Source organism: Gobio gobio (genome assembly GCF_949357685.1).
Source record: "Gobio gobio genome assembly, chromosome: 3".
In the NCBI taxonomy this organism is placed as follows: Eukaryota; Metazoa; Chordata; class Actinopteri; order Cypriniformes; family Gobionidae; genus Gobio; species Gobio gobio.
In genome coordinates, this window is record NC_137099.1 from 15,893,027 (window position 1) to 15,919,679 (window position 26,653).

Below are 26,653 nucleotides of genomic sequence, written 5' to 3' on the forward strand. Positions count from 1 at the left end.
TCTTATGCTTAGCTAGGCTGCATTTATTTAATCAAAAGTACAGTCAGTGACAGTCAGAAAAGAGCAATATTGTGAAGTATTGTTACAATTTAAAATAAGTTTCTATTATAATATATTTTAAACTGTATGTAATGATGAATTTTCAGCATCATTACTCCAGTCTTCAGAGTCACATGATCCTTCAGAAATCATTCTAATATGCTGATTTTCTGCTTAAGAAACATTTAAACATTTATAACATTCATTATCAATGAAAACAGTTGTGCTTCTTAATATTTTTGTGGAAAATGTTTTTCCAGGATTCTTTGATGAATAGAAAGCTGCATTTATTTGAAGTATAATATTTTTTGTGGCAATTTAAAAGTTTTTAGTCACTTTTGATCAATTTAATGTAGGACTGCACAATATATTGAAATACGTCAACATTGTGAAAATTGTACGTTTTAGGTCGACGCATATAGCAGAGAATAGACTGTGCACACGACTGTTACTTATGTGACTTTCTTAACATTAAAAAGAGTAATTAAACACAAGAACTTGCGAAAAACAACTACTTGCAGTCTCGCGCTGTCCGCTGCCTGACACACCGAAACGTGCGCACAAGCCATTATTTTTTTCGTATCTTGTTACACACTCGAACTGTCAAACACACACACAGTTATGTCAAAATGGCTGTCTTGATGAGTATTCATGTAAACACAGACGGTTATGCTTTAAGTGAACAATATCAATTGGGGAAATAAACCGAATGCGTGTCCATAGGATCCGTGCATTAGGTTTTAAAGTGACAGCCTGCTAATGCAGTAAACCTGCTAATACAGTAAACCTGCTAATACAGTAAACCTACCGCTGTCTGTCAAACAACAAAAGAAAAAGAGAAAATCACTGTGCTCTTGGCTGAATAACCTTTGTAGCTTTATTATGTATCAGTGTACATTTAATTCATGTGAAGACTACCGTTTTTAGTTCTTATTTTTAATAACAAGGATAAATAAAAATAACAAAAATAATCGTCCACCCCTAGTTCAGGTGTCTTTGTTTACCTGGATGTTCTTGATGTTAAGTTTTAGGTTGATATAACTATATATTACCAAGTCAAGCAAAGAGTTTTTGGTATTTAAATATTGGCATTATTTTTTTGTATATTTACATTGATGTTCAAATTATATTGTCAGATTTGTGACATCAATTTTTGCTAAAACACTGCTGGTCACTTTCAGAAGTTGTAGCGATGCTTTCTTTTCCCAGAAAGAATGTCAAACACATAAATGGTATCATTCTCAGTTTTTAAATATTTTCTTAAATATAATTTAAATAGATTTTACACACTAAAAGCAATTTTGTATCGCATATCACATTTTTCTTCAATATCGCACCCTAATTGAATGCATCTGACCCCAAACTTTTGAACGGTAGTGCACGTGCAGAGCTGTTACCATAATTTATAAGGCACATGTTCACTGCTTCAGACATTTTCCTCCCATTGATTTAATGACCTGTATATTCATTTTGTCAGGTTGTGTCAAAACGTGTGAACTATTGACATACCATGGGTGCAAAATTATTCAACCGTGTTAAAGTCACAAAAGGGTAATGAATTCATTCCTCAAGCTCCTTTAGTGGGGCATTTTTATTTCTGTTCTCATGCCTGGTGCGTTCTTATGACCTAATTGTGAAGTCCCAGCATAGCAGTTCTGACATTCAAAACCCTCCACGCTTTTATCATCATTCACACTGACTCAACTAATGCACACAGGGACATGAGACGAGCTGCCCACTAAATTGCCCACCTGCAGTCACATAAGTACTGTAATAACAGGTCGTTTTGTCGATATTTACAGGCGAAAACGTTTAATATAATGTATATTGTATAGCTTAATATTAGCTAGAATATTTTTAAAGGTACATCTATTTTGTGCCATGTAACGCTGTTGCTTTTGCTACATATAAATTACATAGATTGCTTAGCGTCTTCGTGCCGCTGATGATGTCCCAAAACCCCTGTTGACCTTTGAGGTCAAAGTAAGGCCGAAAGACCAGCAAAGCACAGCAGAGTGGGAATGAGAAGGACATACCACGCTAATGCCTGTGCCTTGATTAATGGCACTCATGATTTGCCACCTGCTGTTTTATATGGCCCTCTGTGAGTAACTGATCTCGAAGTGCTTGCATGTGTGGCGTCCACATTTTAAATAGCTGCCTAAATTTAACAGCTTTGTGGAGGTCGTTAAAAATTCAGACACTGACAAGTTTGTATGCAGTTTGCGTTCTGGTGTGAAAACGACCACTCTGAAGCATTTCATGGAGTCTGTTATATATGCAGCTGTCATAGTGGATCCATCTTTTAACCTTTCGGACAAATGATAGTAATACATGAGACGTGTGCAGGCCCATCTACTCCATGTCAAATACTTCTCATACTGTTAGCAGGTGTCCTAAATAGCCCCGTACCCAGCTCCTCCACGGCTCTGGGGGATAGATTAACCACAGTCGGGGAGAAGTATGTGCAGCCTGGCACCTTTTTTCAATTTGATACATTTTTAAGTAAAATTCTCTACTCATAAAATGTGTTGATCTCTTCTTCTGCAACTACTGCTAAAACTAAATGTGCACTCCGTAGTGAAAGTTATTGTGAAAGTTTACAGTGGGGAGAGAAAATATATTTTATACACTGCCGATTTTGCAGGTTTGCCCACTTACAAAGCATGTAGAAGTCTGTAATTTTATTGCATGACATACACTCACCTAAAGGATTATTAGGAACACCTGTTCAATTTCCCATTAATGCAATTATCTAATCAACCAATCACATGGCAGTTGCTTCAATGCATTTAGGGGTGTGGTCCTGGTCAAGACAATCTCCTGAACTCCAAACTGAATGTCAGAATGGGAAAGAAAGGTGATTTAAGCAATTTTGAGCGTGGCATGGTTGTTGGTGCCAGACGGGCCGGTCTGAGTATTTCACAATCTGCTCAGTTACTGGGATTTTCACGCACAACCATTTCTAGGGTTTACAAAGAATGGTGTGAAAAGGGAAAAACATCCAGTATGCGGCAGTCCTGTGGGCGAAAATGCCTTGTTGATGCTAGAGGTCAGAGGAGAATGGGCCGGCTGATTCAAGCTGATAGAATTTGTGAAGCCACAACACGCACAACCTTGAGGCAGATGGGCTACAACAGCAGAAGACCCCACCGGGTACCACTCATCTCCACTACAAATAGGAAAAAGAGGCTAGAATTTGCACAAGCTCACCAAAATTGGACAGTTGAAGACTGGAAAAATGTTGCCTGGTCTGATGAGTCTCGATTTCTGTTGAGACATTCAGATGGTAGAGTCAGAATTTGGCGTAAACAGAATGAGAACATGGATCCATCATGCCTTGTTTCCACTGTGCAGGCTGGTGGTGGTGGTGTAATGGTGTGGGGGATGTTTTCTTGGCACACTTTAGGCCCCTTAGTGCCAATTGGGCATGGTTTAAATGCCACTGCCTACCTGAGTATTGTTTCTGACCATGTCCATCCCTTTATGAGCACCATGTCCCCATCCTCTGATGGCTACTTCCAGTAGGATAATGCCCCATGTCACAAAGCTCCAATCATTTCAAATTGGTTTCTTGAACATGACAATGAGTTCTAAAATGGCCCCCACAGTCACCAGATCTCAACCAAATAGAGCATCTTTGAGATGTGGTGGAACGGGAGCTTTGTGCCCTGGATGTGCATCCCACAAACATAGTATTAGTATGGTGTTCCTAATAATCCTTTAGGTGAGTGTAAGTATTTGATACATCAGAAAAGCAGAACTTAATATTTGGTACAGAAACCTTTGTTTGCAATTACAGAGATCATACGTTTCCTGTAGTTCTTGACCAGGTTTGCACACACTGCAGCAGGGATTTTGGCCCACTGCTCCATACAGACCTTCTCTAGATCCTTCGGGGCTGTGGCTGGGCAATACGGACTTTCAGCTCCCTCCAAAGATTTTCTATTGGGTTTAGGTCTGGAGACTGGCTAGGCCACTCCAGGACCTTGAGATGCTTCTTACGGAGCCACTCCTTAGTTGCCCTGGCTGTGTGCTTCGGGTCGTAGTCATGCTGGAAGACCCAGCCACGACCCATCCTCAATGCTCTTACTCTGGGAAGGAGGTTGTTGGCTAAGATCCCACGATACATGTCCCCATCCATCCTCCCCTCAATACGGTGCAGTCGTCCTGTCCTCTTTGCAGAAAAGCATCCCCAAAGAATGATGTTTCCACCTCCATGCTTCACAGTTGGGATGGTGTTCTTGGAGTTATACTCATCTTTCTTCCTCTAAAAATGGTGAGTGGAGTTTAGACCAAAAAGCTCTATTTTTGTCTCATCAGTCCACATGACCTTCTCCCATTCCTCCTCTGGATCATCCAGATGGTCATTGGCAAACTTCAGATCGGCCTGGACATGCGCTGGCTTGAGCAGGGGGACCTTGCGTGCTCTGCAGGATTTTAATCCATGACAGCGTAGTGTGTTACTAATGGTTTTCTTTGAGACTATGGTCCCAGCTCTCTTCAGGTCATTGACCAGGTCCTGCCGTGTAGTTCTGGGCTGATCTCTCACCTTTCTCATGATCATTGATGCCCCACGAGGTGAAATCTTGCATGGTGCCCCAGACCGAGGGAGATTGACCGTCATCTTGAACTTCTTCCAGTTTCTAATAATTGCGCCAACAGTTGTTGCCTTCTCACCAAGCTGCTTGCCTATTGTCCTGTAGCCCATCCCAGCCTTGTGCGGGTCTACAATTTTATCCCTGTTGTCCTTACACAGCTCTCTGGTCTTGGCCATTGTGGAGAGGTTGGAGTCTGTTTGATTGAGTGTGTGGACAGGTGTCTTTTATACAGGTAACGAGTTCAAACGGGTGCTGTTAATACAGGTAATGAGTGGAGAACAGGAGGGCTTCTTAAAGAAAAGTTCTGTGAGAGCCGGAATTCTTACTGGTTGGTAGGTGATCAAATACTTATGTCATCCAATAAAATGCAAATTAATTATTTAAAAATCATACAATGTGATTTTCTGGATTTTTTAGGTTCCGTCTCTCACATTTGAAGTGTACCTATGATAAAAATTACAGACTTCTACATGCTTTGTAAGTGGGTAAACCTGCAAAATCGCCAGTGTATCAAATACTTGTTCTCCCCACTGTATATATTCTTTGGTATTTCATGGAATTAAAAGTTAGACTTAACGCTTAACCATAACACTTTATAACAATTTTCATTAATCAAGTTGATAAATGTACACTCGGATGAGTAGTTGGTAACACTTTAAAAGGTTCTAGGCAACTAGTTAATGCAATAGTTAACATGAAATATGAATAAACAATAGCATTTATTAATCTTTGGGAATGTTGAATTCTATGCATACTAGTACATTTTTAACATTTCAAATGCTAATGATTAAACATTTTAACAGTAAATTAAAATAAAAGTTTTGTTCGTTTATAGCATTCATTAATGTTAACAAATTGTTAAACCATAGCTACTGTAAAGTGTTACGTAGTAGTCAGAAAATATGCAGGATAAATCAAATGTTTTCATTTGTTTGACAAAATGTTAGCATCTCTAAATATTGGCATACTATTTGAAAGTACCTGAATAAAGTAATGGCATTATTTATTTATGTCACATTTTTTACTTCAGAATATTTCTCTGGGTATAGGTCAATTTTTAAAGTCATGATAGATTTTAAGGTAGGATATTGAACATTTCCAAAAGTCTAAAGTACTCCTTTGTGCACTATTAAAGTATGGAATTTCACTTGAGCTACCTTAAATTTTACAAAAATGTAGATTTAGGCGAATATACTATTAGACTGGATGTCACCATCTTCGATTAATTGTAAAAACTGTATAGTCTTCTTTCTTATTGGATGCCATGATTTCAGACTGTCATATCCCTCACACCTCTGCAGTTGTTCTTTTCTCTCTTTCTTTGTTGGGTTCTGGTTCTCATGTCTCTTTCCCAGAGCCAACTTGCGTTCTGTACGGTTGGCAGCAGGCACTGGCTCTAATACGGGCATGCAGCTGTCGTGGGCCAGAGGCGGACATTGATAACATTCAGTTGACAACAAATGTTTCTATACTCTCGTTATGAGTGCGGTTATGCGCCCACAATAGACCCGTGGCTCTTCTGAGCATAGTGTTTTGCTCTAAGCTTTGAGGGCTATGACATGATGTCTAATAATACCTGTGTGGAGTAGTGGAGAATCGGGTAAGATGTGTCGTCCCCTTGATCTAGGAAACTGCCCACAATTTTTTGTCATCTGAATTATTTATTAAGGACCCATCATATACAGCTGCCTATGATTGAGAGATGCACACGGACATAGAAATGATGAATATTGTTTTGATGCTACAAACTGATTTTGCCTGTCTACACAAATATTTGAAACAAAATTTGTTGGAAAAAAAAAATATTGCCAGAAAATTTCCAATGCATCAAACCGGCTAAAGTTTAGCTATGAATTTTCACGATAGTTTTCCCCCAAAATGGTAAGATGTGTCAGTGGCTGAACTAGTAGTCATTGTTCCTGCATTTAAATAAAAATCTTTCTTAATAGTACGAAACGTATTATTAAACATGCATGGGAACGCATATTTTGTAAATAATTAGAAGGGTTGCTATTAAATCCTATCAAAGAAGGTTTTTCCAACGAATGGCATAACATTTTATATATTTCGTCGCAGTCCTGAAGATTGTAATAATGTAGCTGTCTAGTTTAAGTCCACTGAAGGATATTTTTCAATTTTTTGTAAGTTTAAATGAAAATATTATTTGTTGTATTTGTTTTCAATTAATAATTTATTAAATTCAATTATTATTTAAAAAACTGTAATGATATATTAAATGTATAAATCCGTCTTTATGTCTGGTTTATGGATATAGAGGTTGAAATATGTATTTTATTTTTATTGAAATATAAAATGCTCACACGTTATTCCCCAAAAAGCTCAACTTTCCCCTTAACACGACACTGGCACATTTAAATGTCAGCTATGAAGTCATCATTTAGAATTACGTCATTATCATTCCTATATGTGATTAGCGGTAAGGGGATCATACCTGTCTGTCTCTCTCTCTCTCTCTCTCTCTCTCTCTCTCTCTCTCTCTCTCTCTCTCTCTCTCTCTCTCTCTCTCTCTCTCTCTCTCTCTCTCTCTGGTCGTCGTCGCAGTGTCTCCCTCGCTTACTTGTCACTTGCCCCTCGCGCACAGGACCAGTTCAGTCACTCTCTCTCACACACACACACACACACACACAAACACACACACACACACACACACACACAAACCTTACTACGGTCCGGTGTCAGAAGCAACACCACTGATCTCCGTGCGGGACGCCGTTAAGAGCAGATGGAGACACTTCAAACGGCCATCGCGAGCAGAGAGGACACCGGACCGTTAAAAAAGCCGCGGGCAGACACGAAAAAACACTGCGACAGTGGCGATCACAGCGAAACTAATTATGTAGACCTGGGCAATCCACCGGACATGAAGTCGGACAGCACAAAGACTGTAAAAGTCACGTTCACAGGTGAAGGGAACCAGCTGGCAATATTTAAATGCAAAGGCGATGCTCCCATCGGCGGGATTAAGAGTCCTGGGGAGCGAGAGGAGAATGGAAAAGCAGACAAAAGTTTACCGAGAGAATGTCACGCGGGGAAGTGCCATTCCGAGAGACTTTATGGGGAGCGCGCTCCACTGATAGATGACTATGTGGACGCGGGGACGGATGGAAAACCAGAGAATTCAAAATCGGCGTCTTATGAAACTGAGGAGTTGGAATACACCGACATGTACTTGAACAGCCGCTGCGAATCAAAGGACAGCACGGTCGCAGCAGACGTAGAGTCGCACTATATAACGACGCACGAGATTCAGCTGACGGAGTTGGATCACGATGTGGATTACGAGATTGGTCGCGGATCCTGCTGGGATTTCGAGGATGATAATCTGGTATATTCGTTTGTTGACTACGCATCGTTTGACAGCGACGAGACGACTCTCGGAAGAATCCAAAGCAAGTCCAAGAGCAATAAAGTGCCGCCCACTTCACGCGCGACGAAGCTTTCCGCCACAGGTGCTCTGCTCAGCACCGAAAGTGAACTTTGCGAATCCGATAAATGTGCCAGCTCGGATGAAGGCGGCGGACAGCTTGGAAATTCGCCGGGACATATTCACCTGTCAATCAAAACGTCCTCGCGCGCGATCAACGACCCTGCCGGTGTTTTGGGTCAGAGGAATGTCCGCTTTCACAGCAGGCGTGCAGGTGAGCGGAGTCATTATTCATTCAGAAGCTCTGACTCCAAAAGCGAGACCCTGTATGACCGCTACTTTATCCCACCTCCGGGTCGCCAACACCTCGCGAGCAAACTGAGGGGGAAAGACATCAACGAATATTCCAGCGGCGCGTCCAGTTCCGTCAGCGAGCTGGATGACGCTGACAAAGAGGTGCGTAATCTCACAGCGCGTTCCTTCCGGAGTTTGGCTTGTCCTTACTTTGATGCCATAAATTTGAGCAGCTCGAGTGAGTCCTCGGTGTCGGAACACGGACTGAGTATTAATAAATGGTCCGCTTTCGTCGATTTGAATTACGGCAATTTGACACGTGAGGCGCACAAGAACTCTACGCCTATTTTTGAGGCAAATAAAAGCGCCCAGTGTTCGACCACAAAAGACGTGGTTCACACCAATACGCCTAGTCCTCAAACTAAAATAGTGTCTCTGAAAAATAACTTAAACTCTCAGCAGGCGTCTAAGAAAATAGAGATACGAAGCAAACCGGGTGAAACCATCACACTGACTGAAACCTTGAACTTCAGCTGTAATGTCGGGTCTGGTATACCTGCGCGCGAGAGGCGCGCGAAACGCGCGCTGAATGCCATAATGTCACGTTCCGCAGCTGATGTTACTGGATCCACGCCAACCAAAGCGGGATGTGAAGCAGAAAGTCCGCTCGGTGAAACCTTGGACGATACCCACAAGAAAGCCATCTTCGCCTCTAGTATTTTGAAAAATGTAATTTCCAAGAAAATGCAGTTAGAGCAGGAGCGTAAAATGGAGAGAGGTGAAATAAGCGATACCTATCCTGTGTCACCAGCGTGCCCTCACTCCAAAGACTGTAATGAGATTCCGATGGGCTTACAAAGACAGACTTCGGAAACCGCATCAGGACACTCTCAAGAGGAGCTCGGGGATGCAACAAACCAGCCACAAGAGAACCCGAGTTCCCATGCTGCTGAAATCCCAGAGTCACCCTGGGACCCAAAAATGACCTCTAAGTCAGACCCAAGCGAACCACTAAAGACTCCTTTGACCCCCAGCCAAAAAAGTGCTTTCAAAACCTGGAAAGATGGAGAGCAGGAAGCACAAGGTGATGGAGAATCTCAGTGCGGACTGGAGGAGGAGACGCTGCCAGACACCTCAATTAGACCAGTGATGGAAAGCAGTGAAAGTGTTGAGGGCGAGAGTAGTAAGATGATTAAGATGTCTCACTTGTATGTCCCTAGCTCTCAGCTTATGCCTAAGGAAAAGGAAGCTGCAGGGCTTTCATTACATAACCTGAAAGTGACTGGAGATCTTGCAGAGTCAGATGGGGGAGGGTGTGGAAAACTGAGCTCTGGCCAGCTCCCTTGCTCTGCGGACACAGACCAAACCTCACAGAGTCAAAAAGTGCCCAAAATCAAAATACGCCTTCGAAGTGTCAAAGAAAACAAAAGCGATCAGTTCAATATCACCAGTTTGTTAACACCTAATATCCATCACAATGCCAGCACTAAAAAGGCAACCAGCGAATCATCTAAAAGCCATTTGTTGACCATATCGGACAAAGTACCACATTTTATGGTGAGGGATATTAGAGATAGTAAATGTAAGTTCCAGACTCCCATTCATCAAGTTAGGGACGTGCGCAAATTGGTAAAAAGCTCATATCGGTTTGTAGCTCTAGAAAATGCTTGCGGTTCCTCAGGGGCATTACGAGAGGAGAGCAAACCTGTTAATAGGGGATCTGACGAAAAAACATTTCCTACACCGATGGTAATAAAATGCCAGTCTGTGAACACAAACAATGCCACAAAACCCTCCGAGCCTGTTAACACGGGCGAGAGTGTGGCTGAAACATCAAGATTATCCCTAAATCTCTCCTCCGAGTGGGCTACTAAAAGTGAAACGGTGCGCGCCGCACCCAGAGTGCCATGCGCCAAGCAGCCTCTGACTGAACAGCCAGAGTTCAGCTTAAAAATCGACGCTAAAGCAGCAAAGCAAAAATCAGAAAAAGCAACCGATAGCAGCGAGAAGAAACCAGAGTCAAAGGTTTCGAATCAAATAGCGCTCGAAAAGTTAAAGGCAGCTGTGAAAACTATGGAGCAACTGTATGTTTTTGATAGGAACGAATGGAAGCGCAAAACGCAAGCGCCACGACCAATCACAGACAGCCACGTGCTGTCGCTCATCACACGGGAGGAGCAAGGGGTCACAACCAAAACGGACTTTGAGAGCGAATTTGGGAAAGCGGACACCAGCTCGCAGCTGCACGATGAAAAGTTGACCGCAACCTCGAGTGCTGGTGTTGATGAGGATAAAGTGTGTATGCCAACAATTTCTCACGGTCAGGAAAACACGGCTAAGTTAGAGCCTTTCAGTGACAAGTGCGTGTTTAGTCTAGGCAGTAACCTCAAAGCACCTAGCCGTGTAAACACAGTGAATGATAGTGCCCAACAAATGTTTTCTAGTAAAAACTATACATTTAAATCTCATAAAGCACCTTTGTCCCTGAAAATCTGTCCTCCTAAAGCAAAAAGTGAGGAAAAGCACCAGAAAGAGCAGCAGCAGCCAGACTCTGACAATTACCTAACAATCCCTGTTAAAGCTCACGCTTCAGATTCAAAACCCTCACACGCATTTGGCTCCACCCAGTCTCACCCAAAACCTTCCCATCAGCCCCTTCAACGCTCACCTGTTGTAACGGAGTCTTGGTCCCCTGAAAGTCCGACGGCCATGATATATCACCACGCCGTGCCCCTGCCAGCTGTACCTGCCGCTCAACCCCAGCTACTCTGCATCACACCCCCTGACCTCTCACCTCCTCACATCCAGCGCAAGCTACTGCTGGACCCCACCACAGGCCAGTACTACTTAGTGGACACGCCTGTGCCCATGCAGCCAGCCGCCCAGCGGTTTTACCATCCTGAGAGTGGACAGTACTTGGACATTCCTTTATCACTCACCCCAGTGCCTGTGTCAGTCTCGCCGGTCGCCCTCGGTCCTGCGGCAGCCTATCCCCCCACCTACCTGGTCTACCCCTCGACCCTGCTGCCGCCCCACCCGCACCCGGCCCCTCAGTCCCGCTCATCCACTTGCTCAGAGGCTGAGGATGCGGTCGAGACGGGCAGCATGTATCTGATGCCGCCGGGCACCGCAGCAACCAGCAGTACCACCAAACCTGTCATCAGTATTACATCACAGCAAGGTGCCCGCATTGTTGCTCCTCCCTCCTTTGACGGCACAACCATGAGCTTTGTGGTGGAGCATCGATAACGGAAGGTAAGTAACCACTGCATAGCTGTGCATGTGTCAAGTCAAGGCAAGTCACCTTTATTTCTAAAGCGCTTTTCACAACACAGATTGCTTCAAAGCAGCTTATGTAGGAAATTAATTTTGTTTTAGATGAAAAGCTAAAGTAAGTTTTGATTGATTCATTTCTGTTGTACAAGCTGATTTCAAAATGTAAAAACGCATGTCAAAATAAATATATCGCACAAAATGAAAACAATAATGTCAATATTATTATTATTATTATTATAAGTGTGAATCAAAAATTAAAAGCGCATTTTTAAAAAATAAGCATGATTTCATCTCTTAAATGTCTCTCTTTTTATCTCATAATTAGGACTTTTAATCATAATTTAGATTTTTAAGTCATAATTTTGACTGTTCATCTCACAATGACTTAGCATGTCATATGTTTGACTTTGTATCTAATGATGACGACTTTTAAAATCATATTTTCAACATTTTATCTTATAATTATGACTTGGCATGTCATATTTTTGACTTTTTATCTAATGATGACGACTTTTAAAATCATATTTTCAACATTTTATCTTATAATTATGACTTAGCAGGTCGTATATTCAACTTTTTATCTCACTATTATGACTTAAAATCATATTTTTGACTTTTTATCTAATAATGAGGACATTTAAAATCATATTTTCAACTTTTTATCTCTTAATTATGACTTTATGATAATTGAAATGAGCTGATCAGTAATATAGTTGAATATTTAGTGTCCCCACAACAGCCGGTATGCTCCACACAGAGGTCTAATCTTACCATTGTGTGTGTGTGTGTGTGTGTGTGTGTGTGTGTGTGTGTGTGTGTGTGTGTGTGTGTGTGTGTGTGTGTGTGTGTGTGTGTGTGTGTGTGTGTGTGTGTGTGTGTGTGTGTGTGTGTGTGTGTGTGTATGTGTGTGTGTGTGTGTGTGTGTGTGTGTGTGTGTGAGTGAGTGAGAAAAAAAAAGAATGTCTTTAAGTCATGCAACACATATCAAGTAAAGTAGCATTTATTTAAAATAAATATTGTTTTTTCAGATGCTTTCTAAGCAAAACATTTGACCAAAAATTCTAAAAAGACGAAATAATCAATTAAAATAGAAATAATCAAAAAGTAGCTAAATGTTTCACAAAAATAAGTTTTAAATGATAAAATCATGAATTTGCTGTTAAAGATTATTTGGACACTTTCTATTGTTAAACGTAAGTAGGTATCCATAGTTAATGTGATGAACTACACATGGGAATTGACTTAATTTACTAAAAATCACATTGGGACCAGTTAAATAAATGTGATTCTAAAATGCAGTTTTATATTTAGTTACACTTAAATTCATTCATTTTCAAGTGTGGTGTAAGTCTTTTTGAATACAATGGATTTGTATTAAATCCCAACCTAGGCCAGTGCAATTGTTTAACAGTAAGAAAAAGGGCATGACAAACCAGTTACTTATATCTTTTGCTGTAGTATGTCAGTAGGAAATATCAGTTTACATTCCAACCATCCCATTTGCCATTAATTGTAATAATCCAGTGGGATTTTTGTATGCACAAGGAGTCTGACAACAGCCGGTATGCTCCACACAGAGGTCTGATCTCACCATTATTGAGTCTGTTACATGAAGAATCGGAGACGGACTAAATTCAGAAGAACTGCGGAAAGAACCTACTTGCAAAGCTGTGAAAAGTCTTAGGCACTTGTGTAAAAATCCTGTGAGGATGCTTTCATAAATAATGTCATAAATAGATTTTAATTATCAATTAACTTCTATTAACTAAATCAAATCAACATTTGGTGTGACCACCCTTTGCGTTTAAAACAGGTTTTTTCCCTTGGTACACTTGCACATAGTTTTTCAGGTAGATTTGCAGGTCGGTTTCTTCAAGCTCCTGGAGACTATACCACAGTTCTTCTGGATTTATTAGTCAGTCTCATTTTTTCCTGTTTGTTCATGTAATCCCAGACAGACTCAATGATGGTGAGATCAGGGGCCGTGTTCACAAAACATTTGATCTTGTCAATAACTAAGAGTTCTCCTAAATAGCAGTAAAAGTGTTAGGAGTTTTCTCCTAAAACCTTTTCACAAAGCTGCTGAGACCAACTTTTACTAAGGAACAGAGAGAAGTCTTAAAGGGTTAGTTCACCCAAAGATGAAAATTAGCCCATGATTTACTCACCCTCAGGTCATCCTAGGTGTATAGGACATTCTTCTTTCAGACGAATACAATGGAGTTATGTTAAAAATGTCCTGGCTCTTCCAAGCTTTATAATGGCAGTGACTTGTTGGGTCATTTTTGAAGTCCATAAAAGTGTATCTATCCATCATATAACTCCACACGGCTCCAGGGGTTAATAAAGGCCTTCTGAAGCGATGCGTTTGTGTAAGAAAAATATCCAATATTTAAAACTTTATAGATTAAAATAACTAGCTTCCGGCGGTCAGCGGTACACAAGTCGACTTACGCTAAAAGAGTAACCCCTGACGCGATGTACAAGAGCATCGCAAGCTTTGACACCTCTCGCGGATAGGGCTGGGCAACAAACTCAAGCCCCTCTTCTCCTATATCGAAATCCTCCGCCATTTCTCTTTTAAAATTCTCGTTTTAGACTTCTAATTCATGACCGGTGTTTTGCTCTATCCTCTGCACTTCTGCGTTTGTCAATGCGCACGCATCAAGGGTTCACAGGTCAGGGGTTACTCTTTTAGCGCAAGTCGACTTGCGTACCGCTGACCGCCGGAAGCTAGTTATTTTAGTCTATAAAGTTTTAAATATGGATATTTTTCTTACACAAACACGCCACTTCGCTTCAGAAGGCCTTTATTAACCATCCAGAGCCATGTGGAGCAGTTGTATGATGGATAGATGCACTTTGATGGACTTCAAGTCACTGCCATTATAAAGCTTGGATTAGCCAGGACATTTTTTAATAAAAACTCTGATTGTATTCATCTGGAAGAACAATGTCATATACACCTACACTCTAAAAAAAGGGTGCTATATGGCACTAAAAGTGGTTCTTGGCTCGTAATCAGGAACCACCTTTGGTGCTATATAGCACCATACCTTAACATGCTCTGTATATGATAGCTATATAGCACCTCAGCCAAAGAACCGATGAAAAACCTGAAGCACCAAGATATGGTGCTATACAGCACGTAAAGAGGTTCCCCTATGATTACAAGCCAAAGAACCACCTTTAGTGCCATATAGCACCATTTTTTTAGAGTGGAGGATGACTTGAGGGTGAGTAAATCATCATCATGCTGTCTAACTATACACACAGTGATTGGCTGATAGGGGAGGAGTCTCTGTCAGTGATAGAAATATTGTAGAACGAGGTATCATGTTGCCATATTCAAATAAAGATTTCAAAAAGTAGGCAGTGTCACTAATTAAACAAGTATGTTAAGCATATTGTCAGCGTCTCTCGAGAGATTGCAGAATTCAAGCAACAAATAATGTTTCATAAACAAAGTTTGGGAGGAGCACTATCTAATCAGCTAGAGAGGAGGCATATATACAGTACACACAGCCAACTCGCCTAGTGACCTCGATAGTTTTCTGCATCCCTCCGCCACCCCGACTCCTCACTCTCAGCCCAGCCGGGGTAAATGGGCTAAATTCCGAGCTAGGAGCCCTCGATCCCCTCAGATGGGGCAAATAGACTTATTTTCTCATAGGCTCATTTCTAAGTGTGAACTCGTGAAACAACTGCCACAGGTATTCAGACATTATTTATTTATTTATGAAATAAATAAATAATATTTATTAATTTTGGCATTTTTGCCTTTTTATTATGATAGGATAGTGAGTAGACAAGAAGTAAAGTGGAAGAGAGAAAGGGGAGAAAGGTCCGCAACAGCCATTAGGATTGTTTGTGATTTGGTCTTAGTGACTTAGGACTAGGAGTCCTCTTGACTACTCCTAACTTTTCACAGATTTAGGAGCTAGTTTTAGCACTAAAATGATTTGTAAAATACTCTAAGAGCAAAACGTTTTTCCTAAATCAGCAAGTTAGGAGCTACTTTTAGCCTTAAGATGTTTTGTGAATACGGCCCCTGATCTCTGTGTGGAGTAAGGTTGGGTACCGAACTTGGTACTTTTAAGGGTACCGACTGAATTACGTCGGTACTACCGAGTACCAGAAGATACACAACACAGAATTTGTGGGAAATCTTTTAATAGAAATTAAATTAAAAAGAAAAAAAATTATATGGTTGTTTTTATGAATTAAATTAATTAAGTAGCTAGTAGCCTACACTTTACTGGTAAATATTACAGTATACAAACATCGCAGACAATGGCAGACAGCGACCAAGACAGCTCCGGCATAATGTCAATAACACAGTAATACAGTTATTGATGTAAACAGCCCCTAAAGTACCGAAAAAAGGTACCGTTGGGTACTGGTGCTGAATTTCAGGTACCGGTACCAATTAAAATGTGAACAGTACCCGACCCTAGTGTGGAGCATACCAGCTCAGACTCCTTGTGCATACAAAAATCCCACTGGATTATTACATTTAATGTAGGGTGACCATATTTTGATTACCGAAAACCAGGACACTCGGCCAATGAGATACTCAAATGATACTCGAAGTTTACTCAAAGATTACTTATTAAATTCAATACATTTAAAGTATGCCCCCTCTGTATGGATAGAAAATTGTAATATTAGGACCAGGACAGGACTTAAAAACAGGACATGTCCTGGGAAAACAGGACGTTTGGTCACCCTAAATTAATGGCAAATGGAATGTTTGGAAATGTAAACTGATATTTCCTACTGACATACTACAGCAAAATGTATAAATAACTGGCTTAAAACCATTTTTATTTTATATTTTTTGGTTAAAAAAATACTACCATGCCTAAGACTTTTGCACATTATACACACACAAAAAAAATTTAGCCAAATTATTCAGTATTCTTTTAATGGTCTTAAGTTAACCATTTTAATCACAAATCACTGGTCTGGAAATTAGCCAGAATGTCACAAATACTGTAAATAAAGTAACTTAGCATGAAATAGCCTTCCCCTTTCTTTTCTTTAAATGTTTAAGCCTTGTGGGTAAATTTGCAGACAGCTTTTTACAGGAAGAGGAGTCAGTGTTGATAGCTTCAAACATGCGCTTGTTCTCAAGCCACTTGTCTTTGGAGATTGGGCAGGAGCATTGTCTTGTTGAAAAATAACATCTGCTCATTCCTCATTAGAGAACAACTTTTCATTAGTGGGAAGCAAGTTATTCTGCAATATTCCCCTGTATTCCAAAGCGTTAAATGACTTTTCACAGTGAAGTAGTCACCGATACCAGCTGCTCAAAAGGCTCCCCACACTATGACACCTCTTCTGCCATACTTCACTGTGGTAGAGATGCATTTATTATTATATTTCTCACCAGATTTTCGAAGACACCACTCTGGAGCATCACCATGGAACTTGTGTTTCATCGTGATTCATCACTCCATACACAACTCTGCAGAACCACTCTGAATCAAACTTCCCATATTCTACTGAAAATTTAATTCTCTCTTTAATGTTTTTCTGACTAGTGCATATAAAGTAGTGCATTTTCTTAAAATTTAGCTAATTTCCTGACCAGTAAGACGATTAAAAGCTTAGTGTTTAGCCATTTTGGGCTTGACCCATTTTATTGAGTGTGTGTGTGTGTGTGTGTGTGTGTGTGTGTGTGTGTGTGTGTGTGTGTGTGTGTGTGTGTGTGTGTGTGTGTGTGTGTGTGTGTGTGTGTGTGTGTGTGTGTGTGTGTGTGTGTGTGTGTGTGTGTGTGTGTGTGTGTGTGTGTGTGTGTGTGTGTGTGTGTGTGTGTGTGTGTGTGTGTGTGTGTGTGTGTGTGTGTGTGTGTGTGTGTGTGTACAGTATAGGCCTATATGGACAGATAAAAAAAAGATATGTACAGCAATATTGTGTGAAAAATTTAAAGAAGTGAATGAATTTTACTTAATGGATGTCCTTAGGCATGAATATTAATTAAAAGTTAAGACTTGTTAGGCAAGGCAAGACCAATTTATTTAAATAGCACATTTTATACACAATGGTGATTATAATTCAAATTACATAGAAAGCTTTACACATAATAAGCTTTAAATAAAATAATCAAAGCCGATGCATAAGAAATAAAATTAACAATAAAAGCAGAAAATCCAATCACTATTTAGGGCGCCCCAGATTTATGTTTTTATGTTTTTAATGGTTTCAGTATGTCTGTGAGATTTATTACATTTGCATTATCACCAGTAACACATTCGATTTGGGTTTTTCCACTTGAATCAAAGTAGCTTGACAATAGTTCACCCAAAAATGAAAATTACCGCATGATTTACTTTCTTCTTTCAGACGAATACAATCGGAGTTATAAAAAATGTCCTGGCTCTTCCAAGCTTTATAATGGCTGTGGCAGCCCAATATTTGAAGCCCAAAAAAGTGCACCCATCCATTATAAAAGTAATCCACACGGCTCCGGTGGAAATAAGTTGAATATGGAAGGCAGTCTGGTGGAAGCTAAATATTTTACTTTATAAAGGTGTAAATGTGGATATTTTTCTTACACAAACCCATTGATTCACTTCAGAAGGCCTTTATTAACCCCCTGGAGCCATGTGGATTACTCTTAAAATGGATGGGTGCACTTTTTTGGTCTTCAAATTTTGGGCTGCCATTATAAAGCTTGGAAGAGTCAGGACATTTTTTCATATAACTCTGATTGTATTAATCTGAAAGAAGAATATCATATACACATAGGATGGCTTGAGGGGATCATTTTCATTTTTGGGTGAACTATCCCTTTAAGCCAGTTCCATGACTTTTACATACGCTTGATTTAGGTCTCATACATGCAGTGAAAAAGTGCATGTCACAAAGATTTTGCCAATGACAATGTGTTAGTGTTGACGTCATTCGTCTTCATGAAGTTTTTCTTATGATGCACACCGACAAAATCATAGAAATACCAAACACTGGCAACTATTGCTGGCACTTGACAGTATGCATGTGTGAGTGTGAGCTGGAGCGTGTGTAGCTGCATGTCTGTGTGTGTGGAAAGGTCAGTAGGCGAGTAAAGTATTTGTTGTGCTGAGGCAGTAGGATGACAGCTGCTGGGGCCGATCAGAGGACCAACTAGCTGCAGCAGGGTCAAACCTTTTTATAGAGAGAGAGACCGAGTAAGAGGGACCTTCGTATGTGAACTTTAGAGAATCTACAGTTTGCTGCATTACTGGCTGCAGCGATGAATGCAATAGGGCCTATGTTCATTGACTAGGATCTAGTATGCTCATTCAGAATTATGCTCTTCTTCTGTTTTGTGGCATTCTATTTGCATTACGCTGCATGATGTACAGTAGTAAATGTGATGATAGAATTTCATGGGCGATTCTTCAATTTTGAACACCTTTGTGTCTAAGGGGTTGCTTTAACAGCTTTAACGGTCATTTTAATTAATGGTAAAGCTGCCTATGCAGTATCCTTTTTTTATAACACATTTTATATCTAATTTGGTCCATTTGTACAATCTCACCTCGTCCATAATGTCACGCTGGGCAATTTTTTTTTTTTACCTCCCTTGCCTATGCTTGGTGCTGCAGACCTGAATCTAATTTTTTTGGATAAAATAAAAAAACCTATAATTATAATATAAATTGTGAAATAAAGATTTATAATCAAAAACATAATTTGTGAAAGGATTTTTAAAAATTGCATGTAATTTCCAACCCAACCCACCCCCCAAAAAAGGGGGAAATGCAGTCAAACCAAAAAAAATTCAGACACCTTCAACATTTTCTCACATTATCACAGCTTATTTCCCATAGTTTAGAAAATGGTAATAAAATATGACAAACACTGTCAGAACAAATTCATCTTGATAATGTCAGATAATTTAGATAGAAAGGTATGTAATGGATTACAATCAGCTATCAGCTGTTAAATTTAAAGGGTTAGTTCACCCAAAAATGAAAATAATGTCATTTATTCCTCACCCTCATGCCGTTCCACACCCGTAAGACCTCCGTTCATCTTCGGAACACAAATTAAGATATTTTTGTTGAAATCCGAAGGCTCAGTGAGGCCTGCATAGGGAGCAAAGCAATTTACACTCTCAAGATCCATTAATGTACTAAAAACATATTTAAATCAGTTCATGTGAGTACAGTGGTTCAATATTAGTATTATAAAGCGACGAGAATATTTTTGGTGCGTCAAAAAAAACGAAATAACGACTTATATAGTAATAACCGATTTCAAAACACTGCTGCATGAAGCTTCGGAGCGTATCGAATCAGCAGTTCGGAGCGCCAAAGTCACATGATTTCAGCAGTTTGGAGGTTTGACACGCGATCTGAATCATAATTCGACTCGCTGATTCGATACGCTCCGAAGCTTCATGAAGCAGTGTTTTGAAATCGTCCATCACTATATAAGTTTAGTTTTTTTGGCGCACCAAAAATATTCTCGCCGCTTTATAATATTAATATTGAACCACTGTACTCGCATGAACTGATTTAAATAGGTTTTTTACATTAATGTATCTTGAGAGAGGAAATGTCATTGCTGGCTATGCAGGTCACACTGAGCCATCGGATTTCAACAAAAATATCTTAAAGGGATAGTTCACCAAAAAATGAAAATTCTGTCATCATTTACTCACCCTCAAGTTGTTCCAAACCTGTATGAGTTTCTTTGTTCTGCTGAATACAAAAGAAGATATTTTGAAGAATGTTGGGAACCAAGCAGATAGAGCAACCATTGACTACCATAGTATTTTTTTCCCTACTATGGTAGTCAATGGTTGCTCTCTCTGCTTGGTTCCCAACATTCTTCAAAATATCTTCTTGTGTGTTCAGCAGAACAAAGAAACTCATACAGGTTTGGAACAACTTGAGGGTGAGTAAATGATGACAGAATTTTCATTTTTGGGTGAACTAGCCCTTTAATTTGTGTTCCGAAGATGAACGGAGGTCTGGCGGTTGTGGAGCAGCATGAGGGTGAGTAATAAATTACATTATTTAAATTTTTGGGTGAACTAACCCTTTAAGTACACAATTTGATCATACCATTTGTGGTCAACCAATGCTTAATTTTGTTCAGTCTGTGATGTAAAAGTTCACATTAGCAATTAAAGAAAAAACACTTGAGCAAAACATGGTCAGGTCAAAGTGTCTTAAAGGGTTAGTTCACCCAAAAATGAAAATAATGTAATTTATTCCTCACTCTCATGCCGTTCCACACCCGTAAGACCTCCGTTCATCTTCGGAACACAAATGAAGATATTTTTGTTGAAATCCGAAGGCTCAGTGAGGCCTGCATAGGGAGCAAAGCAATTTACACTCTCAAGATCCATTAATGTACTAAAAACATATTTTAATCAGTTCATGTGAGTACAGTTGTTCAATATTAATATTATAAAGCGACGATAATATTTTTAGTGCGCCAAAAAAAACTAAATAACGACTTCTATAGTGATAACCGATTTCAAAACACTGCAAAACATGGTCAGGTCAAAGTGTCTTAATAATTTTGGCCCCAAATTTGTATAAATTGTACTGGTAGAATTTTTGGGTATAAAATGTCACAGTTTACTTTATTTTGCTATCCTCACTTTACTAGTGTCCTGCACCCAGTAGTAAAAAATGATATCTGGTGTCTGAATAATTTTTGGTTTGACTGTATTATGTAACTGTCTAGGATACAGAAAAAAATCTAGCTAATAAATGAACCTATAAAAAGTATAGCTGCTATTAAATACAAAAGAAAATTTGAGATTTACGTTTTGTTGGTTCAGGAAAAAAAAAAAAAACATTTCTAAATGTATGAATTCAGAATGTATGTCCACTGTTGGACATTGTTAGTAGACAAATTAAATGTTTTATTTAATAAAAGTGGACCGAAAGTGTGCACAGTTAAAGAAACACCTGTTAACTATTAGATTCTTATAATAATTCATTGATATTTATCGTTTCTTTGATTAGTCTATTCTCTCCTTTTCCTTCTCAGGATGGTCTTTGTGTGTCGGAGTTTGTCCTCCTCCCACTTCATCAAAAAAAAATTCCTCAGATATGTTTCACAGTTTCCCACGTCTTCATCAATTCCTGGTGTTGCCTCCTGATCTGTGACTTTTGCAGCGTTCAAAAGCTAAGGATGAAACATTTTGAAGCGGTTTTACAAACTTGTGTAACATTTGCTGTTTATGTAGTCTGTAGACTTTTTGAGGCAACCATTTTTGCTCATCCAGCCTTCTTGAAGCGCGCATAATTAAGAGAAGATGTTGCTCTTTCAGCTTTCATTTTATTGTATAAAATGTTTGTATTTTTACATTTTTATGGACTACTTTTGACCTACTTGTAGTAGGTAGTAGCGCGTTCTGATTGAGTAAAGCATGGCTTGTGTGAAAGAGAGAAACGGAGATCGAGAAAGAAACGTAGTGTGTGCTGTCCGTGTTGTGTGTCAGTGTGTGTGTGTGTGTGTGTGAGAGAGACGGAACAAACGGTGTGTCTGTTTCCTCTTACTATAATAAGAATTATGGTTATAGCAATGGGGAGTTCTGTATAGTATCAATGTATAATGATAACAATGCTGTTATAATCAAACTGAAAACTTGTACATTTAAGAAATAATTCACTATTGTCTCAATTACCTCAGTTTGCAGTGCAGGCATGTTGCTATCTCATGGTATTTTGCCTCCACAGTATTTACTCCTTTTGCTTTTGTTCTGTTTTACCCTTCTTTTCCATCATCTGTCCTCCCTGTTCATTTTCTTTTTGTCTTTTTTGTTACATTGATCATATATTAAAGGTATATGGATCTGCAGGCCAATCTATGTACCAATTTTAGAAGAGGAGAGCATTTTTATTTGTGTCAGTGTTAAATATGTTTATTATAAATGTGATATTTGTCAGATGATGCCAACACTTGGTTTCAATTTCATATAATAATCAAAAAATCCAACTTGATCATGAGAGTTGCTACCACTTAAAAACCTTTTATCTATCTTTATAAAATTATGGAGAAGTATTAGATGCATAGTCTATTATTAAACCAGAACACAAATAAGGACACTACAACCTGCTTAATAAATTATAATACGTACTTGACATATGATACTTAGTCATTATGGTACTTATTTATGATACATTCTTGGGATGTATTTTGAACGTTTTTCTGAGTAAACTCGGTATTTGAATGGCTCTTCATTTAGTGGAACAGGTACGTCATTGCACTATTTAAAATCACTTATACATCTAGTTCCAGTGATGTTAATAGTGCACGAGTAACATTGGAGGAATCTATTAGCCCACTCAGCTGCCTTTTGTAAGGGCAGTTAAAAAGATCACCTAGTCTTTGGTTGTTCTGTTATAGGTTGAGAGTTATTATTATTATTATAACCTGTATTTAACCAGGAAAAAAAAATGTAAACAAAAATGAAGTAGAAATTTTTAAGGACAATCAACTTGAATGTTTAAAGGATTTTTTCACTTTAAAATGAAATTTTCCTGATATTTTACTCACCCCCATCTCATCCAAGATGTTCGCGTCTTTCTTTCTTCAGTCGAAAAGAACGTTTTTGAGGAAAACATTCCAGGATTTTTCTTCACATAATGTACTTCAATTGCAACCAATGGGTTGAAGGTCCAAATCAACAGTGTTGGGGAAAGTTACTTTGAAAAGTAATGCATTACAATATTGCGTTACTCCCTTAAAAAGTAACTAATTGAGTTACTTTTTAAGAAAAGTAATGCGTTACGTTACTTTTGCGTTACTTTTTCTCACCTGGGCAGGGCTTGTTTTTTTGTTTTGTTTTTTAATAGCAAAAAAAGTTATATTTTTGTGAAAATGTAAAGACCTCTTCATACCAAAATTGAACTAATACGCCTCAGGCTGAGGTAAAAATGTGCTGCCATTCTGGATAATGGAAGAGTAGAACGCAGGAGCGAAAAAGTTTTACCAATAAAAACAAAAAATCTAGTAATATTTGCTCATGGTTTAACTGAATCATCGAAGGTAAGTAGCAAGACATTGGTCAATAAAGGTAGATTAAATGTATAAAAATATTTGTTATATTTAACATGTATATATTTGAGGTTTGCATAGTATTCTGATTTTGCATTTGACTGATTTTTTAAATAATTTTGAGGAGGACATAATCTTTATTGTGCAAGTGAGATAAATAAATGCTCACATTTAGTCTAGAACTACAATAACACATTTACACACAACGCTTCTGCACTTACTCTCAATTTTTCTCAACATGAGGACAGGAGAGCTGTCAGTCAAATAAATGTGAAAATGTAACTTGAGTTACTTTTTTCAAAAAGTAACTCAGATATTTTGTTGTAAATTTGAAAAGTAATGCATTACTTTACTAGTTACTTGAAAAAGTAATATTATTACGTAACTCAAGTTACTTGTAATGCGTTACCCCCAACACTGCAAATCAATGCAGATTCAAAGGGCTTCAGAGGCTCTGCGCGATCCCAGCTGAGGAATAGGGTCTTGTCTAGCGAAACCATCTGCCATTTTCTATAAAAAATAAAGATTTATATACTTTTTAACCTTAATTGCTCATCTTGCGCTGATTTGCGACGTGCCACGGATTGCGCAATTACATCGGAAAGGTCACGGTAGACGTAGGCGGAAATACCGCACCAAGCGAATGTGCGAGGACTAATACAAAACGCCCTTTACAAAAAAAACTCCATCTCCAACTTCAAAATCGTCTGACATCATTGTTTCACCTTTTCTTGCTAAAGGATGTGCGCTTTGTAAACACGGGGGCGGTGCTTCTGCCTATACGTCTAGCGCGACCTTTCCGACGTGATTGCGCAATCCGTGGTGTGTCGCTGAGCAGCATAAGAAGAGCAATTTAGGTTATAAAGTATATACATTTTTCTTTTTCTTTAGAAAATGACTGATGGTTTCGTTAGATAAGACCCTATTCATCAGGGATCATGCAGAGCCCTTTAAACTTAATTGATTTGGACCTTAAACATGTTGGTTGCCATTGAAGTCCATTATATGGAGAAAAATCCTGAAATGTTTTCCTCAAAAAAATGAATTTCTTTTCCACTGAAGAAAGAAAGACATGAACATCTTGGATGGCATTAATTACATTAAAGCGACAAAAATAGCTGAACCTCAATGTAAAAACATGCTGTAAACTTATTGATCATATAATTTAAAGTGTGGATGGCAATTCATAATTTCCCCATACAAAAAATAACTGTAGTATAACTGCAGTAGGCTACAATTAAGTACAACTGTAGATTTGCAGTATAAGGAAGTATAGATGCAATATAAATGCAGTACATTGAAGTAAAACTGCAATATTGCCGCAATATTTTTTGTAAGGGATTGTTTTGTTTGCACATTTGCACTCAAAACAAATACAATTTTAAAGGGAAATACATGAAAGTTGTGTGCTTTTAGGCTATATATTGTATAAAAAGTAACTTTAAAAATGTGCTTTGTGTGGGTTTTAATGTAAAAAAAATTATGAAATTGATTTAAAGTAACAATTACTACTTCTTACAGTGAAGAAAGCTATACTGTATATGAGAGTCATACGCAGTATTTTATTCCATTTTAATGTGTATAAATGACAAAGTAGGCTGTCTGCGCTCATTTCTAGCATTAGTCCCAAGAGAATGCTCTTCATATTTTATGATGGTGATCATTCTCCCTCACATATTTTACGTACTACATCCTGTAAGTTACCCTTTCTCACACCCTCATGTAGCGCCGTTGACCTCAAAAGGCCTTAAATCTTCAACAGAAACAGATAGTTGTTGTGGGGCCCGCTTGATTTACACAGCTGGCAGAGGGTCGTTTGACCCGATGCCAGCGTGCTAGGTAAGTTTTCCGTGAGCTCCTGAAACTTCACCCGCCAGAGGCATTAGCTCGAGCTGACAGTTTGTGCGTTTGTTTACGCGGTCGCCATGACAGCAGCGCCAGTGACAGACACGCGCGCTCAGCTGCTGTTCGCCGCGCGATAGGAATGTCCGCGAGAGCGCAGTTGTTGGTTCTCAGTTGCCAGCCGCCCCCAAGCGGAACTCCAAGTGTTATTCAAAACGTTTGACCTGCAACAGTTGTGTTCATAAGAAGTGAGCTTTCGTAAAAAGCGTTTATTATTCTTCTTGTGCCTATCTGCATTTAATTATAATTGAAAATCAGATAAAAATAGAATGGGCCTTATTGGTTCGTATTTTGGCCATCTACACTCTTAAAAAATAAAGGTTATTTAGGCCTATTGGAATTTACGATCCCATAAAGAACTTTTCCATGGCACAAAACGTTCTTTAAAGTTTTTTAAATGTTGTTCACACTAAGAAAAATTGTCTCTTTTAAGAACTGTTCACTGAAAGGTTCTTTGTGGAACCAAAAGTGGTTCTTCTATGGCATCACTACAAAACCCCCATTTTGGAACCTTTTTTTAAAAAGTGTAAATGCTTAAAAATGATCCATTTTAACGTTTATCCATCCAAAATGTACATCTAAATCTTCATATTTACATGGTTTTGTACAATAACACACTCAAGTCTCTCATTCAGTGGGATGTAGCCTAATCTTATGAAAATGTATTTATTAAACATTATACAGTATTATATACATTATACATTATTATAACACCTGCACATGTTTTTTTTTTTTTTAAATTGGGAGATAGTTGGTTATACTTAAAGGGATAGTTCACCCAAAAATTAAAGTTACCCCATGATTTACTCATCCTCAAGTCAAATCGGTCTGGCGAAAGCTAGATATTTTAGGCTACTTTATAAAGTTTTAAATATGGATATTTTTCTTACAAAAAACCAATTTCTTCGCTTCAGAAGGCCTCTATTAACCCCCTAGAGCCGTGTGGATTACTTTTAAAATTGATGGATGCTCTTTTTTGGACTTCAAATTTTGGGCTGCCATTATAATGCATTATGATTAGCCAGGACATTTTTTAATATAACTCCAATTGTATTCGTCTGAAAGAAGAATGTCATATACACCTAGGATGGCTTGATGGTGAGTAAATTATGGGATAATTTTCATTTTTGGGTGAACTATCCCT

General features: G+C 38.9%; 1 protein-coding gene across 2 annotated transcripts; it reads left to right on the forward strand.

Annotated features, from left to right (window-relative positions):
• Positions 1 to 7,281: 7,281 nt before the first annotated feature.
• On the forward strand, positions 7,282 to 22,696 carry LOC307124321 (uncharacterized protein C4orf54-like; the record flags this gene model as incomplete). Of its 2 annotated transcripts, none has more annotated exons than XM_079813413.1 (2): positions 7,282 to 11,574; positions 21,595 to 22,696. In XM_079813413.1, one exon carries the CDS (start codon positions 7,384 to 7,386, stop codon positions 11,566 to 11,568), a length of 4,185 nt encoding a protein of 1,394 aa, XP_079669539.1. In that variant the 3' UTR covers positions 11,569 to 11,574; positions 21,595 to 22,696. The 2 variants fall into 2 exon arrangements, with proteins under 2 accessions (XP_079669539.1, XP_079669540.1); XM_079813414.1 differs by lacking the exon at positions 21,595 to 22,696 and adding an exon at positions 16,991 to 17,220 and having other exon boundaries at positions 7,384 to 11,574.
• Positions 22,697 to 26,653: the final 3,957 nt, after the last annotated feature.